This window comes from Magallana gigas, chromosome 5, assembly GCF_963853765.1.
Source record: "Magallana gigas chromosome 5, xbMagGiga1.1, whole genome shotgun sequence".
Lineage (NCBI taxonomy): Eukaryota > Metazoa > Mollusca > Bivalvia > Ostreida > Ostreidae > Magallana > Magallana gigas.
Genome location: NC_088857.1, coordinates 7,085,538 through 7,100,594, shown reverse-complemented (window position 1 = coordinate 7,100,594; position 15,057 = coordinate 7,085,538). Strand labels below are relative to the sequence as shown.

At 33.0% G+C, this 15,057-nt stretch overlaps 1 protein-coding gene across 1 annotated transcript; it reads left to right on the top strand.

The window, feature by feature from the left end:
• Positions 1 to 3,724: 3,724 nt before the first annotated feature.
• Positions 3,725 to 14,139, top strand: LOC136275434 (mucin-like protein). The gene is made up of 7 exons (XM_066084642.1): positions 3,725 to 3,874; positions 5,914 to 6,083; positions 8,414 to 8,578; positions 10,191 to 10,361; positions 12,978 to 12,989; positions 13,641 to 13,768; positions 13,962 to 14,139. Exons 2-7 carry the CDS (start codon positions 6,050 to 6,052, stop codon positions 14,058 to 14,060), a joined length of 609 nt encoding a protein of 202 aa, XP_065940714.1. The 5' UTR covers positions 3,725 to 3,874; positions 5,914 to 6,049; the 3' UTR covers positions 14,061 to 14,139.
• Positions 14,140 to 15,057: the final 918 nt, after the last annotated feature.

Genomic DNA, 15,057 nt, shown 5'->3' with positions numbered 1-15,057 from the left:
TATTATTATATAAAGTGCTGTGTAAAATATCAAGATACCACGAACACTTTCTTGGCATTTAACACCGATGCATGCCCTACAAAAGGAATCATCTTTACTCCTATTTCTGGAATTATCGATGATTTATTGTGGCAGTTTCCGATTAAAAACATCCAAAAAGTAATTCAGTCTTTAAATTTATTCATTTTCTAAAAATTAAAACCTCTTACGAAAAAACCCGTTAAATAACCCTTATCTATTTACTATAAATTAAAAAAAATATTTGAAATGACTAATCAGAATATATCAGTCTACTAAAAGACTGAAAAAGACTGGTTAGTTACCCTGTCACCCCTTATTTTAATCATTATTCATATATATAGAAAATTTATAATTCTGGATTTTTTAAGACGGTGCGTGAAACGTTTTGCCAAATTCAAAAAAACTGGTCAAATCTATCAAATGAATAGTGCTACACACTTCATTTGTACAGTCAACGGAGGGTGGTCAAGCTGGCAAAATTCATCCGCGTGTAGTGTCACGTGTGGTGGAGGAGTAAGAACAAGGAATCGAACCTGTACCAACCCGACTCCAGCCTATGGCGACCTCCAATGTCAGGGGGAATCGCACATGAGTGAACGTTGCAATGAAAACCCATGTCCAGGTAATACAATATGTCTCTGTCAACTGTATGTTGATGATTGCTATATTAAGCACTTGGTAAGAAAAGAAAATTATCATTTTTGAGATAACAAAGAATAATTGCATGGACCCTGAGGTCCAAGAAGAAAATACAGACTAGAAGTTAAACCTGATGTTGTGGGAAAAATTCAGCTTGCGCGTAAGCTAGCCTGGATCCTGCGCGAGATTTTAGGGAGTCCAAAGAACCAGGCTAGCACACGTTTATCTGCATAGGGATCGGAATTATATGCCATATGCACATGTTTAAAGGCATTGTAATTATAAACCTGTTGGTATAAAACAGTACAGAAACAAAGTATTTCTTTAAAGTAATGATGGGTATTTGATATGAACTCTCAGCATCACAGAATAAATTATTGTTATGCCGAACAAAAACATGCATCTAATACTATGAATCGTCATGTTCTTTTGTTTTCTGAAATATCTATACATTACGTTGACGAAGCTAGTGTACTTTCCGATTAAAATTTAATCATATCAGCATGATTCAATAATTATGTGATTGTATGAAATAGATGATTGAATCATTGGGACGCTGAGCAAAAGTTTAAATCTCAAGAACAGTGCATCAAAATATGAATCCGATTTACACAAAGCTGTCACTGCATTGGTAATAAATTACTGCAAGATGTAATGTTTGCGCTAATAATGAAATTTGCCCAATGCCCTAATACTATACATGTAATCAACATTACTTTAATTTCTAACTACGTAAGAAGTATGACTCTGAGGTTAAAGGTCAGGGCTATACGTGAAACAACATCTATACTACTTTATTAAAATAATAGACTCGAATTTTTTGTCTTTAATACCGAGAAATCGGAAGAATACTGGCTTTTGTTTTATATATTTTAAACATCATTGGTACTTGAAGATTACCAATTTGTTTTTATTTTTTCTCAGTTAAGCTTCGCTAATTAAAAATCAACGAAAGTTCCTCAAAAAATCCCGGAAATCACCTGGATTCTTTGGATTTTACAATCTTGCGCTTGCGCAAAACATTCACGCTAACGGGATCTTTAGTTTATGTCCACAATATCACATCTGCATGAATAAACTCAGAAATACGGGTAAATTTTCATTGGACTTTTGCTATATATTCTGTTCATATATGATAATGATTTCTGATGAGAGAAAGTATAAAATAACAAATATAGATGTACATTTCAACTAAGTACTTACTTTTGTCTTCGTGATGACAAAAATATTTGATTACATGCAAAAAAGTTACATTATATTTGTTAGGAGAGTGAAGAAGATAGAATATGTTTTATCATTAAAAATAATGTCCTATGGACCCAGTTTTACAAAGAAAATACGTGTACATTGGTGAAAAAGTGTTGAATTCTTCCATTCTGTGGATTGAAATTTGTAGTTGAAAGGTATTTGCAGTCTCAAAAAGGTTTGTTGTGATGAATTTGACTGTTATTTTCAAGTCAACTTCATTAACTTTCTCCAAAAGCGTTCCGGAGCGATTCTGCAATTTTCTGCTACACTACGGGCATTCTATCTGTGATGAGGGCCTTTCCCGAGACACAGATTATTTAAAAAAAAGGAAAGTGTAGTGAAATTAATAGCATTAGTGTAGGCTTATAGCTTCGTTATGTAAATGTAAATAATAACGTGTGTCGATGTACCTATTTCGGAAATGTCCGATATGCAATGTCAACCCGTGCACGCACGGGTCAAAGTCTAGTATAAATTTAATGTTTAAACACCACACAGGTAAATAAAATAAAAAAAATTCAGTTTGTATTTCTATTGCCAATTTTTTCGTATTAATTTGCTTCATGTCTCCTCAGTAAATACGAAAAGGGCCATAGGTCACGGCATTTACTTAACATTTAGCTCCACACAGGTTTACCCTATAAACCATGTGTTTTCCATTTGTATGTTAAGAATGCACTGTTGCATGTACCTTGAAAAAATCCTCTCTATGAAAAAATGGAGGATATATGAAATTTTTTTATTCAGATTTTGTTTTTCACTGAAATTTATTTTTATATTGTAATATTTAAAGTTAAGATTTAACTTGTAAGTCAACTTAATTTTGCATTTTTTCTGTTTGTTTTATCTCACTTTTTCATTTAGATAATTGTATGGCTCACACTACAAAAATATAGAAAATGCTTAAAAATGATAAGGGACACCATATCTTAAAATTTTGATCATAAACCTCATCAAAATTTTATGCCTGCAGAGTTAGGTCAATATACCTGGTTCAAAACTATAAATGTTTTAGCATTATCATCACTCAGGTTTTTGTTAAATTGAATAAAAAATTGGTAGGGATTTAAAAACTTATCGAGGAAAGTCGGACTGGAAAATTTATAAAAATTGTGAATGAAAACTGAATGCTTTGTGACTATTTAGTGTCATTGCCATTCTTAAACTGTATTTCATTTTTAAAAGAGTTTAGCAATTTCTATTATTTTCACAATTAAGGAAATCTCAATCATAATGTAAAATTAGGGATTTTTCTTACATTTTCAAAAAATATTTAATGGCCATTAACTTAGAAAATAGATCATTGACCTACTTTTTTGAAAGTGAAAAATAACACTACCATAAAAGGTCTATAACACACAATAGATAGTTTTTCATTATCATCAGTGGATTTTTTTTTCCATTCTGAATAAACGTATACTTTAATATTAAAACCTCTTACGTAAACTCTCAATGTAAAATTTCCCTAATTTATTTACTTTAAATAAGTAAATGTTATTTAAAAGAACTGATCAGAATATGTCAGTATCCTAAAAAGACTATAAAAAAATTAGGGTTCTTGAGTCACAAATCCAAATGGATATATCAACATAAACATACCTATAGAATATATAAAAGATTCAAATATCATGACTTCCATAGTGTTTAATTATTATTTTTATGTTTTAATAACAGCAATGTGATCAATAGGTCACGTGATAACTTTCCCGTCACCCCATATTTTAAACATTCCTTGTTTACTTAAAAATCAATCACACTAAAAAGCTCTGCACATTTCAATTGTACAGTTAACGGAGGGTGGTCAAACTGGCAAAATTCAAAAATTCATCCGCGTGTAGTGTCACGTGTGGCGGAGGAGTAAGAACAAGGAATCGAACCTGTGACAACCCGACTCCAGCCTACGGCGGCCTCCAATGTCAGGGGGAATCACACATGAGTGATCATTGCAATGAAAACCCATGTCCAGGTAATATAACATGTCTCTGTCAACTGTATGTTGATGATTGCTGTATTAAGCAGTTTGAAAAAAAGTTACCATTTTCGAGACGAAAAAGAATAATTGCGTGAACCCTGAGGTCCAAGCTGATAAAATAGAATCTTGGATGCTATTGAAAAGATAAGCTGCGCAGAATTATTGGTAGCCATCGTAATCGGGCTAGCACACGTTTATCATAGTTGGATTCGGGATTCTATACTATGTGCACATGTTAAAAGGCGCTGTTATTGAAAAGCTGTCGGAACAAAGTATTTCTTTTAAAGTAATGATGGGGATTTGATATGAACTCTCAGCAACATAGACAAACGTTAGGTTATACCAAATCCACAATGTGCATTTAATAACATAAATCGTGATGTTCTATTGTTTTCTGAAATATCTATACATTACATTGACGAAGCTAGTACTTTCTGATTAAAATTTAATCATATCAGCATGATTCAATAACTATGTGATTGTAAAGAATAGATGATTGAAACATTAGGGAACTGTACAAAAGTTTTAATCTCAAGAACAGTGCATCAAAATATGAATCCGATTTACACAAAGCTGTCACTGCATAGGTAATAAACTATTGCAAGATGTAATGTTTGCGCTTATAGTGAAATTTGCCCAGTGCCTTATACTATACATGTAATCAACATTAATATAATTTCTAACTATGTAAGAAGTATGCATCTGAGGTTAAAGGTCAGGGCTATACGCAAAACAACATACAAATTTAGTGGTTATACACCACAGAGGTATATAAAATCTAAAAAGTCAGTTTGTATTTCTCTTGCCAATTTTTTCGTATTAATTTGCTTCATGTCTCCTCAGTAAATACGAAAAGGGCCATACGTTACGGCATTTACTTAACATTTAGCTCCACACAGGTTTACCCTATAAACCATGTGTTTTCCATTTGTATGTTAAGAATGCACTGTTGCATGTACCTTGAAAAAATCCTCTCTATGAAAAAATGAAGGATATATTTAACTACAACCTAAGTTCATTCAAATTGGTTGATTGTCAGTGTGATGCCTTTAGATGAATCACATCACTTCGAAATAGTCATATTCCATTCAGCCGAAAATTACTTGATTATAAAAGGTAGCTCGATGTGTAGATAGATAGATAGATAGATAGATAGATAGATAGATGGATAGATAGATAGATAGATAGATAGATAGATCGATTCAAACAATAAGTAAACATTCTTTAAGTATTATTAGTTGATCAAATTCGGTCAGAGGTTGTAGAACTAAATAAAGATTACAGAGCTTTTATTAGAGATATTATCACGCACGCACAGGGGCATCGTATCCGCTCTACACTCTATAACATATATATAAATTATACACAAGGTGTTATTATTCATATATATGTCATAGAGTGTAGAGCGGATACGATGCCCCTGTGATGCACGACCATATTTGATCTACTTATAATATTCAAAGGTCATTTCAATTAATTTTACGTATATTTATATTATTTATAATAACTGTACGTGTCATGCTCATGATAGATAGATAGATAGATAGATAGATAGATAGATAGATAGATAGATTTTTTAAACAAAGAAAGTCAATTAATATAGATGACGTATTGTGGCATTTTGCGATTTTTAATATCAAAAACGTAATTTAGTGTTTGGATTTAATCATTAACATTAAAACCTCTTACGAAAACTGTAAATGTTAAATTCCCCTAATTTATTTACTTTAAATGAGTAAATGTTATTTAAAAGAACTGATCAGAATATGTCAGTATACTAAAAAAGACTATAAAAAATTAGGGTTTTTGAGTCACAAATCCAAATGGAATCGTCAACATAAACATATCTAAAGAATACAATAAAGATTTAAAGATCTTGACTTCCACATTTTATATCATTATCTTTATGTTTTAATAACATCAATGTGATCAATAGGTCACGTGATAACTTTCCTGTCACCCCATATTTTAACATTCATTGTTTGCTTAAAAATCAATCACACTAAAAAGCTCTGCACATTTCAATTGTACAGTTAACGGAGGGTGGTCAAACTGGCAAAATTTATCCGCGTGTAGTGTCACGTGTGGCGAGGAGTAAGAACAAGGAATCGAACCTGTGACAACCCGACTCCAGCAAATGGTGGCCTCCAGTGTCAGGGGGAATCACACATGAGTGATCATTGCAATGAAAACCCATGTCCAGGTATTTTATGACGTCTCTGTCAATTGTATTTTGCTGATTGTTATGTTAAGCTTTTTCTTAGAAAGAAATATATCATGTCGGGGATAAAAAGGAATAATTGCGTGGACCCTTTTAACAAGCAGTTAAATCGAATCCAGGTTAAACCGAAGAAACTCCAACGGGACAATTTAGCTTGTGCATGAGCTAGCCTGGTTCCTGCACGAGACTCCATGTATGGGTGGTCCAGGGAACCAGGCTAGCACACATTTATCTGAATTGGGATCGGGATTCTTTGTCATATGCACATGTTAAAAGGCGCTGCAATTGTAAAGCTGTCGATTAACAGTAAAGAAACAAAACAAAGTATTCCCTTTATACTAATTGGGTTTTTTGATATGAACTGTCAGCAACATCGAATAAGTTAAGGCTATGCCAAAACTACAACATGCAACTTATAGCAAAAGTCGTGATGTTGTATTGTTTTCTGAAAATGGCTTGACTTTTATTTAAGTTGACGAGGCTGGAATACTTTCCGTTCCGATTAAATTTTTTACGGAGATACATGTAAACATGATTTAATAATTATGTGTCTGTATAGAATACATGATTGAATAATTAGATCCTTGTACAATAGTTTAAATTGCAAGTTTAATGCTTCGGAATATAAAATTAATTTATATACAAAGCTGTCACTGCATAGTGATAAAGTTGTGCGAGGCGTAATATTTGGGATATCTCATCAACAAACACGAAAAAGGGCACATGATACGGCATTTACTTAATATATAGCTCCACACATTTCTTTTATATAAACCACTTGTTTATCGTTTATATGTTAAGAATGCCGTGTTGTATGCGCCTTGAAAGAAGTCGTCGTCTCAATGAAAAATAAAGGATTTGCAAGTTGCTGTCCTTTAATAAAGGACTGTAATACGTGGACCATTTGCATGTTTCTAATGGAAACGTGAATGCTTTGAGATAATTAGAATTCCATAAACTCTAGTCCCCTGCTTTTAACCACTAAATTTGTAGGAGCATCACGTATATTATTGAAGATTACAGGTATAGAATTAGGTATTCGACGAATTCCACTATGTGTTCAAACTTTTCGCGTCAAACTACCTTGTTACAATGTAACTATGCAGAACAGCTTCATGTAAATTACTGTGGAATAAATATTCGTGGTAGCTCAATAACCGTGGTATTCTCGGGTAGCCCTCTCCCAGGAGTTCACAACTTCAACAAAAACAAATTTAGGAAGAATTATTATCAATACTGAAACTGAAAACCGAAACATCCACGAATTACATTCCCAGGAATAAGCAAAATACCTATACTCAACGAAAATTGGCCCCCCAAAATTAAATCATTCCACAGTAATGCAATAATTTGATGCATTTTTCTTGCAATTCAAATTTTTATACAGTGACGAAATTTTTCGATCATGATGTACATTATTATATACAGTATAATAATTATACATTCAAGCTTAATTATACATTCAAGCTTAAATGAGAATAAAAATTTACTCGATAAGTGCTCTAGCCTCGCCTACTATGATAATACAGTTTAGTCACATGAATTCGAAAAACAACAAAACATCGCGATTGATGCAATTTTGATGCATACAGTAGTTTCGGCATTTCATTAACTTTTTACATAATGCTGACAGTCCAGTTTTTTTTTTTTAAAGAATACTTTAAACTTGTGTGTGCATATAGCACGGAATCCCGATCCAGATTTAGATTCGTGTGCTAGCCTGGTTTCCTGAGCAACCCTTTTTCGCACAGGATCAGGCTAGTTCGTGCATAAGCTGAATTTTCCCCATAGTATTCGGTTTAACTTCCAAAATATATTTTTTGCGGGTCCTCGCAATAAAACTATAATCCAAGTTCATTTTAATTCGTCGATTATCGGTTTAATACATTAAAATGAATTAGTACACATTGAAATAGTCATACTACATTCAGCAGAAAATTCCTTGATTATAAGAATAGCTTGATGCATAAAAAGATATATAAATGTTCGATAATTCCACGCAAGATAGTCATTGATGAAATGTAGTCAGCTTTACGTTAAGAAATCGATTCTTAGTGTTATCACAGTCAAATACATATGTGCAACGGAAAATGTAAGTATAAATTGAAAGATGGATGGATGGAAGGATGGATGAATGGATGGATACATGGATGGATGGATGGATGGATGGATGCATGGCAGGATGGATGGATGGATGGATATATAGATGTATACATGGATGGATGGATGGATGAAAAGACCAGATAGAAAGATAGATAGATAGATAAATAGATAGATAAATAGATAGATGACATTTTTATTATTGTTGATAGTGAACGGTATTTTTCTGGCTTGGGAGGTCTGGTCACCGTGCAGTGTAACATGTGGGAGAGGATCAAGGGTGAGATCTAGAGCCTGTATTCCACCAAAGTACGGGGGTCTCAACTGTACCGGACCGTTGTTTGAAATAAATGACTGTATTCAAGTTCCATGTCAAAGTAAGTAAAACGTGGCTTGTTCATATTTTTAAATTATATTTTTGCATATCTACGTATTACCGTATATCTGAGTTTTTTCACGTGTCACAAAACTTGCAAAATGGGGAAAATGTGTAGCATTTTTAATTTGCGCAAGTCATTTTTTGCGATTTAAAAAGTTTCTGATAAAAAATGATACGGAATATAATTTCTGCGTATTAAATAGTTTGTAAAAACGTTTGCGAAGAAAGCGAAAATTATATTATCACGAAAATTAGCGGATATACGGTATATTATTTCTTTTCTTTGTTTATTCCTTTTTAAAGCGCAAAGCATAGCTTGTTAGACTTCTACTTTCGGTGCATGGAATAACCACTCCCTATGAGCAGAAATATACATCACTAAAACTGGTTAGAGAACCAGTTTTAGGGGTTTACATATATAATTGCACGTGCTATTGTGAATCTAAAAAAATTCGGGCTATAGTGAACATAATCTTCATGGCTTACGTGCATTACTGTAGGGAATGCCAAGCAGTTATAAGGAAATAAAGTGCTCATACAGAAGCCGAAATATAGAAAAATAAAATCTATTTTTTAAAAATCTAATCTTGCATTAAGTAAATTTCCATTATGAACCGAGCTAGGTTAGCGCTTTTCAGTACTATCAGTACTTTGATTTTTGTTTAGCTCCACTTGCAGGTGAGTGAGATGTATTTAATGTTCTAAATTAAACATAATATCATATGAGTGAAAATCTATGCCCTTTATGAAGTTATCCTATTGGAAAGTACAGAAACTGAATGTTTTTTAAAGCAATATGAGCAGCAATTTTCATGCTGAAATTTTTCGCAACGAAAATGTTATTTTCTTCCAAAATGACAAAAATACCATGACATATTTTTGTGGAAAAAGCCGTTAAAAAGCCTTAATTGAAGCAAAACTGAATTTTTGTCGTCCTGTACAAAAATGATCTGCTTTTTATTCCCTAGAAGAGAAATCTTTTTTCTGACAAACATTCATAATTTTTTCAAAACTTATTTATCATAAAAGTTTAAGTTACATGCAGACTTATCACCCCCGAAAGCTTTTGCAACAAATTAAAATTCTAAACAAAACTCCTATTACTTTAAACTATATTGTAAGATTAACATATTAAACTAGAATGATTTTTTTTTATTCTGGACTTAAAACAGTTTATAGCTTAAAAAATCATATCTAAAAAGCTTTTTTTTTTTTTAGTTGATACAAATTTGTTGTTCAGAAAGAGTTAATTAGATGAAATCACTTTTTATATAACTAGAAATAATAATCAGTGACTACTTATTACTCAATGCCCTCTTATTGAATAGTATTTTTTTCTGAACATAATTTTTAAGAAAAACAACTATGTATTAGAATCTCTTATTTCTGACTTGATCAAATTAAAAAATGCATAGATTTGGTGAAATGAAAACAACATTTTGAAGTCAACCCTTATTTTAAACATTCTTTGCTTAGATAGAAAAATATGTATCTATATAATTATAAGTATATAATTTTTAAACACGGTGCGCCCAACGTTTTACCAAGTAAAAATTAAAAAATGGTCAAATCAATCAAACTAAACAGCTCTTCAAATTTCATTGACACAGTCAACGGAGATTGGTCATGCTGGCAAAATTCATCTGCGTGTAGTGGCACGTGTGGCGAAGGAGTAAAAACAAGGACTCGAACCTGTAACCACCCGACTCCAGCCAATGGCGGCCTCCAGTGTCGGGGGGAATCACACATGAGTGAACACTGCAATGATAACCCATGTCCAGGTAATTTAAGATGTCTCTGTCAACTGTCTTTTTAATGATTTATATATCAAGCATTTTCTAAGGAAGTTATCATTTTGGAAATAAAAAAGAATATTTGAGGTCCAAGCAGAGAATATAGAGTAGATGTTAAATCGAATGCTATGGGGAAAATTCAGCTTGCCCATGACCTAGCTTGGTTCCTGCGCGGGATTTTGGGTAGACCAAGGAACTAGGCTAGCACACGTTTTTCTGAGTTGGGATCGGAATTCCATGCCATGTGCAAATGTTTTAATGGCACTGTAATTGCAAAGTATTCCATTTAAGGTACCTCACTTCACCCAGACTTATACTTTTTAAGACACTACGTCACAAGATGTAGTGAGTCACCTTAAACTAATGATGGGCATTTGATATGAACTATCAGCATCATTGAATAAGTTAATGTGATGCCAAAACTACAACATGCATCTAATTGCATAAATCGTCATTCTGTTTTTTACGCACATACATGAAATCAAGATTTAAGAGTTATGTGCCTCTATAGAATACATGACTAAATAATTAGGTCATTGTACAATAGTTTAAATTGCAAGATAAATGCAACAAATTATAATATCAACTTCCACGAAGCTGTCATTGCATTGTAAATAAAGTAGTGTGAGGCGCAATGCATTGTAAATAAAGTAGTGCGAGGCGTAATGTTTGCGCAAATTGTAGTTATTTGTTACCTATCACATAATCAAAAATGAAAAAGGGCACACGATAAGGCATTTACTAAATATTAAGCTCCACGCAGGTCTTCTTTATAAACCACGTGTTTATCGTTTGTATGTTAAGAATGCACTGCCGCAAGCGCAGTGAAAGAAGTCGTCGTCTAAAAAAATAAAGGATTTGCAAGTTGCTGTCCTTAAATAATGGACTGTAATACATGGACCATGTGCATGAAAAAATGACAATAACATACTGTTATCTATCTCAAAAATCCATTAAACGAAATACAAATTCACAGCAGAGCAACACGGAACTCTAAAAAGATGATATAGGATCAAGTGCCATGGGGAAGTGAGCATCCTCTGCTGACCGGTCACACCCGCCATGTGCTCTTTGTGGTAGTCGGGAAAAAACCCCGGAAAAGTCGGTAGACAATTGGGTGATTAGTTATGGTCTTACAATAAGAATGAAACACGTCATCAGTCAGCATGCGACCCAGTGGAAGATTGTATATGCTGACAAGGTCGTTGTATTGAACTTACAAACTTGTTTCTAACGGAAACGTGAAAAAAGCTTAGAGATTATGAGAGATTCCACAAACTCCAGCCCCCTGCATTTAACCACTAAATTTGTAGGTTGTATCTCATATAAATATTATTGAAGATTACATGTATAGTATTAGGCGTTCGACGAATTCCACCATGTGTTCACACTTTACGCGTCACACTACCTTGTTAACTATGGAGTGACAGCTTCGTGAAGGTAATGCAATATTTTGATGCATGTGTCTTGCAATTTACTTTTATACAGTGACGTAAATATTCAATCATCCATTATGTACAGTGAAATAATTATTCATTCAAACTTAAATAAGAAACAATTTTAATCGGTAAGTGCTGTACATAGCCTCGCCTACTTTATTGTATAATAGTAAAGTTAAGTCACAGGTGTACTCGGAAAACATCAAAACATCGCAATTTATGCAATTTTGAGAAGTTTGGGAATTAAGATAACTTATTCCATGATGCTGACAGTCCATACCCCATGCCAATCATTTTTTTAAACAGAATACTTCAATATTGCACAGTATCCCGATCCCGATTCGCTTCAGATAGACGTGTGCTAGCCTTGTTTCCTGAGCAACCCTTTATAACACAGGACCCAGACTGGCTCATGCGCAAGCTGAATATTTCCCATAGCATCCGGTTTAACCTCCCCAATATATTTTTTGCGGGCCCACGCAATAAAACTATAATCTAAATTAGTACATAAAGTTGGAATAGTACACTTTGAATAGTCAAAACTCCATTCGGCAGAAAATTACTTGATTACAAAGAGAGTTTGATGCATAAAAGATAGATAGATAAATAGATAGATAGATAGATAGATAGATAGATAGATAGATTCAAGCAACAGGGAACAATCTTTAAGTAATATTTGTGGATTAAATTAGGTCAGGGTTGATCAAATCTACTAACCCTGGAGAGCTTTATGATAGACGATTAATGATCACACACGACCGTATTCGATCACTTTGTAATATATATATATATAGATAGATAGATAGATAGATAGATAGATAGATAGATAGATAGATAGATAGATAGATAGATAGATAGATAGATACAGAGAGAGAGATATATAGATATAGATAGATTTTTTTATATTGCTGAAAGGGAATGGTGTTTCATTGGCGTGGGGGGACTGGTCACCGTGCAGTGTAACATGTGGGAGCGGATTCAGGGTGAGAGCAAGGGCCTGCAACCCCCCACAGTATGGCGGTCACAATTGTACTGAACCGTTGTTTGAAATAAATAACTGTCTTCAAGTTCCATGTCAAAGTAAGTAAAACGTAGCTTTTTCAATTTTTTTTAAATTTATGCATATTGTAATACCTATCATCTTTACTATTCTTTTTTTGTTTAGCTCCACCAGCAGGTGAGTGAAGAGTATATTAATTTTCTAAATTTAACATAATTATATCATTTGAGTAAAATTCTATGTCCTTTACAAAGTAACCATATTGGGAAGTAAAGCAATTAAGATTTGGTGTTTTTAACTATATTGTAAGATAAATGTATTAAGCTGGAATAATAGTTTATAGCTTAAAAAATCATATTTAAAAAGTTTTTTTGTTGTTTTTACTAGATACGAATGTGTTGTTTAGAATAATTTTTATTTAATTATTTTAAAACAGCCTGCGTGTCTGACTCACACGTTTCTTCAACGTTTCAATTTTTTTTAAAGAATCAAATATTATCCCCTAAAGAGAAAATAAAGTTGCCAGCAAATAAGATGAAACCAATTATGTAGAATCTAAAGAAATATTGTAATTTAATACTATTTTCATTATTTGTTTAAATTTTAAAGAGTGAAGAATTAATTTATTTTCTCTCCAACTCTGAATTATATCATATTTTATTATACAACTGTTTAAAAAAAAAATTTAAAAGTTTTCAATTTTGAATTAATAATTGAACTGTTTGATAAAAGGTATACGTAAAGTGTCTGTTTTGGAATGTAATGTTTTTTACGTCTGTAAGCATTTTATTTAAATAAAACCAATTAATCAACTGATATGTCTTCTAGGTGTTGCTTGCCCCACTTGTACCGAGGATCTAGAGTGTACATGGAACACCACATGCCATGTATCGGAGAACTGTATGGTCCGATCTATCTCTGTTACAGGATTCAATTTCACCACGCACTGCATCATGGTAATTTATGAAACGATCAAATACAGTGCTCAGTGCCTCATCAAATCTATCTTATAGCCCTAAGGGCTTTTTTGATTTAATCATCCCCACTGTATTTGATCAACTCATTTTGCTTAAAGAAGAATTCCTTATTGCCCAACTATTTTTTTTACGTGTATCTGGTTTTAACAATGTTTTATGGATTTGAATACAGAAAGAAGACTGTCATCTTCTGCAAATGCTGGCAAAAACAACACATGGAGAAGTTTTCTGCTGTGCTGATGAAAACTGTGTACGAGAAATGATAGGGTAATCTGAAGATGTCCAAAACATTAATATGCAAAACGGATTGTAATTCATGTAAATTAATTAAACAGAAATAAAAATTTTTATCAGAACATTTTAGAATGGATTCTTTTTAGCTCACCTGAGGAACCTAAAGTGACCTTTTGTAATTTGTTTTCGTCCGCCGTCTTGCATCGTGCGGTATGTGTCGCTTGTCGTCCGTTCACAAGATTACAATATTAATTTCGCCTTAAAAATAATTTGGCCAATTGCCAATTAAATCTAAGAAAATCTTATTCGCTACTCCCATTTAAAAAGTGTATAAAATCTTAGAAAAGTTTCTTTACTACTCTTATATACACTTGAGAAAAACTAAAGGAATGATTATGACGTCCGTGCAGCCTCCGACCAAAATTGTGAAATTCATGACCCCTAGGACAGGCCCTTGGGTTGGACCCAATATTGCCATTTAATAAAAATATATGAAAGCTTTACAAAAGCGTCTTCTCTACCCCCATACATATTTTATAAAAACTAAATGCATGTAATAAATGAAACCTTTTTCGAAAATTGTTTATCTCGTGGTTCTTGGGTCAGGGGTTCAGGCCGTAGGGCGGGGCCAATACGGCCACATAGTGAAATTTTATTGAGTATAGTATTTTCGTCTGTACTATCCTAGTTGTAGTAGATAAAAGCTTGCATTGTTAACATGGTCATAAATCCTGATGTTAAATCGCAAGATTTGTGGTCCCCAAGCGGCAGAAGTTGAGGCGGGGGAGGGGTTAAATATGATCATACATTGAACATGGGTACCTCTAGTCAAAATTTTTTTTCAGCAATCAATAAAATTGGTTTATCCTAGAAAGTTCCAAAAATCCGCACCTTGATATCTGCGCTGGTTTAGCAGATATAAGCAATTAATTTTCGATGTAAAGAAAGATTTTACAAATCATTGAAGATGATTTTAGTTTAGTTATACATTTAAACTATGGGATGCAAATAACAATGAAAGTAGCATCCTGTCC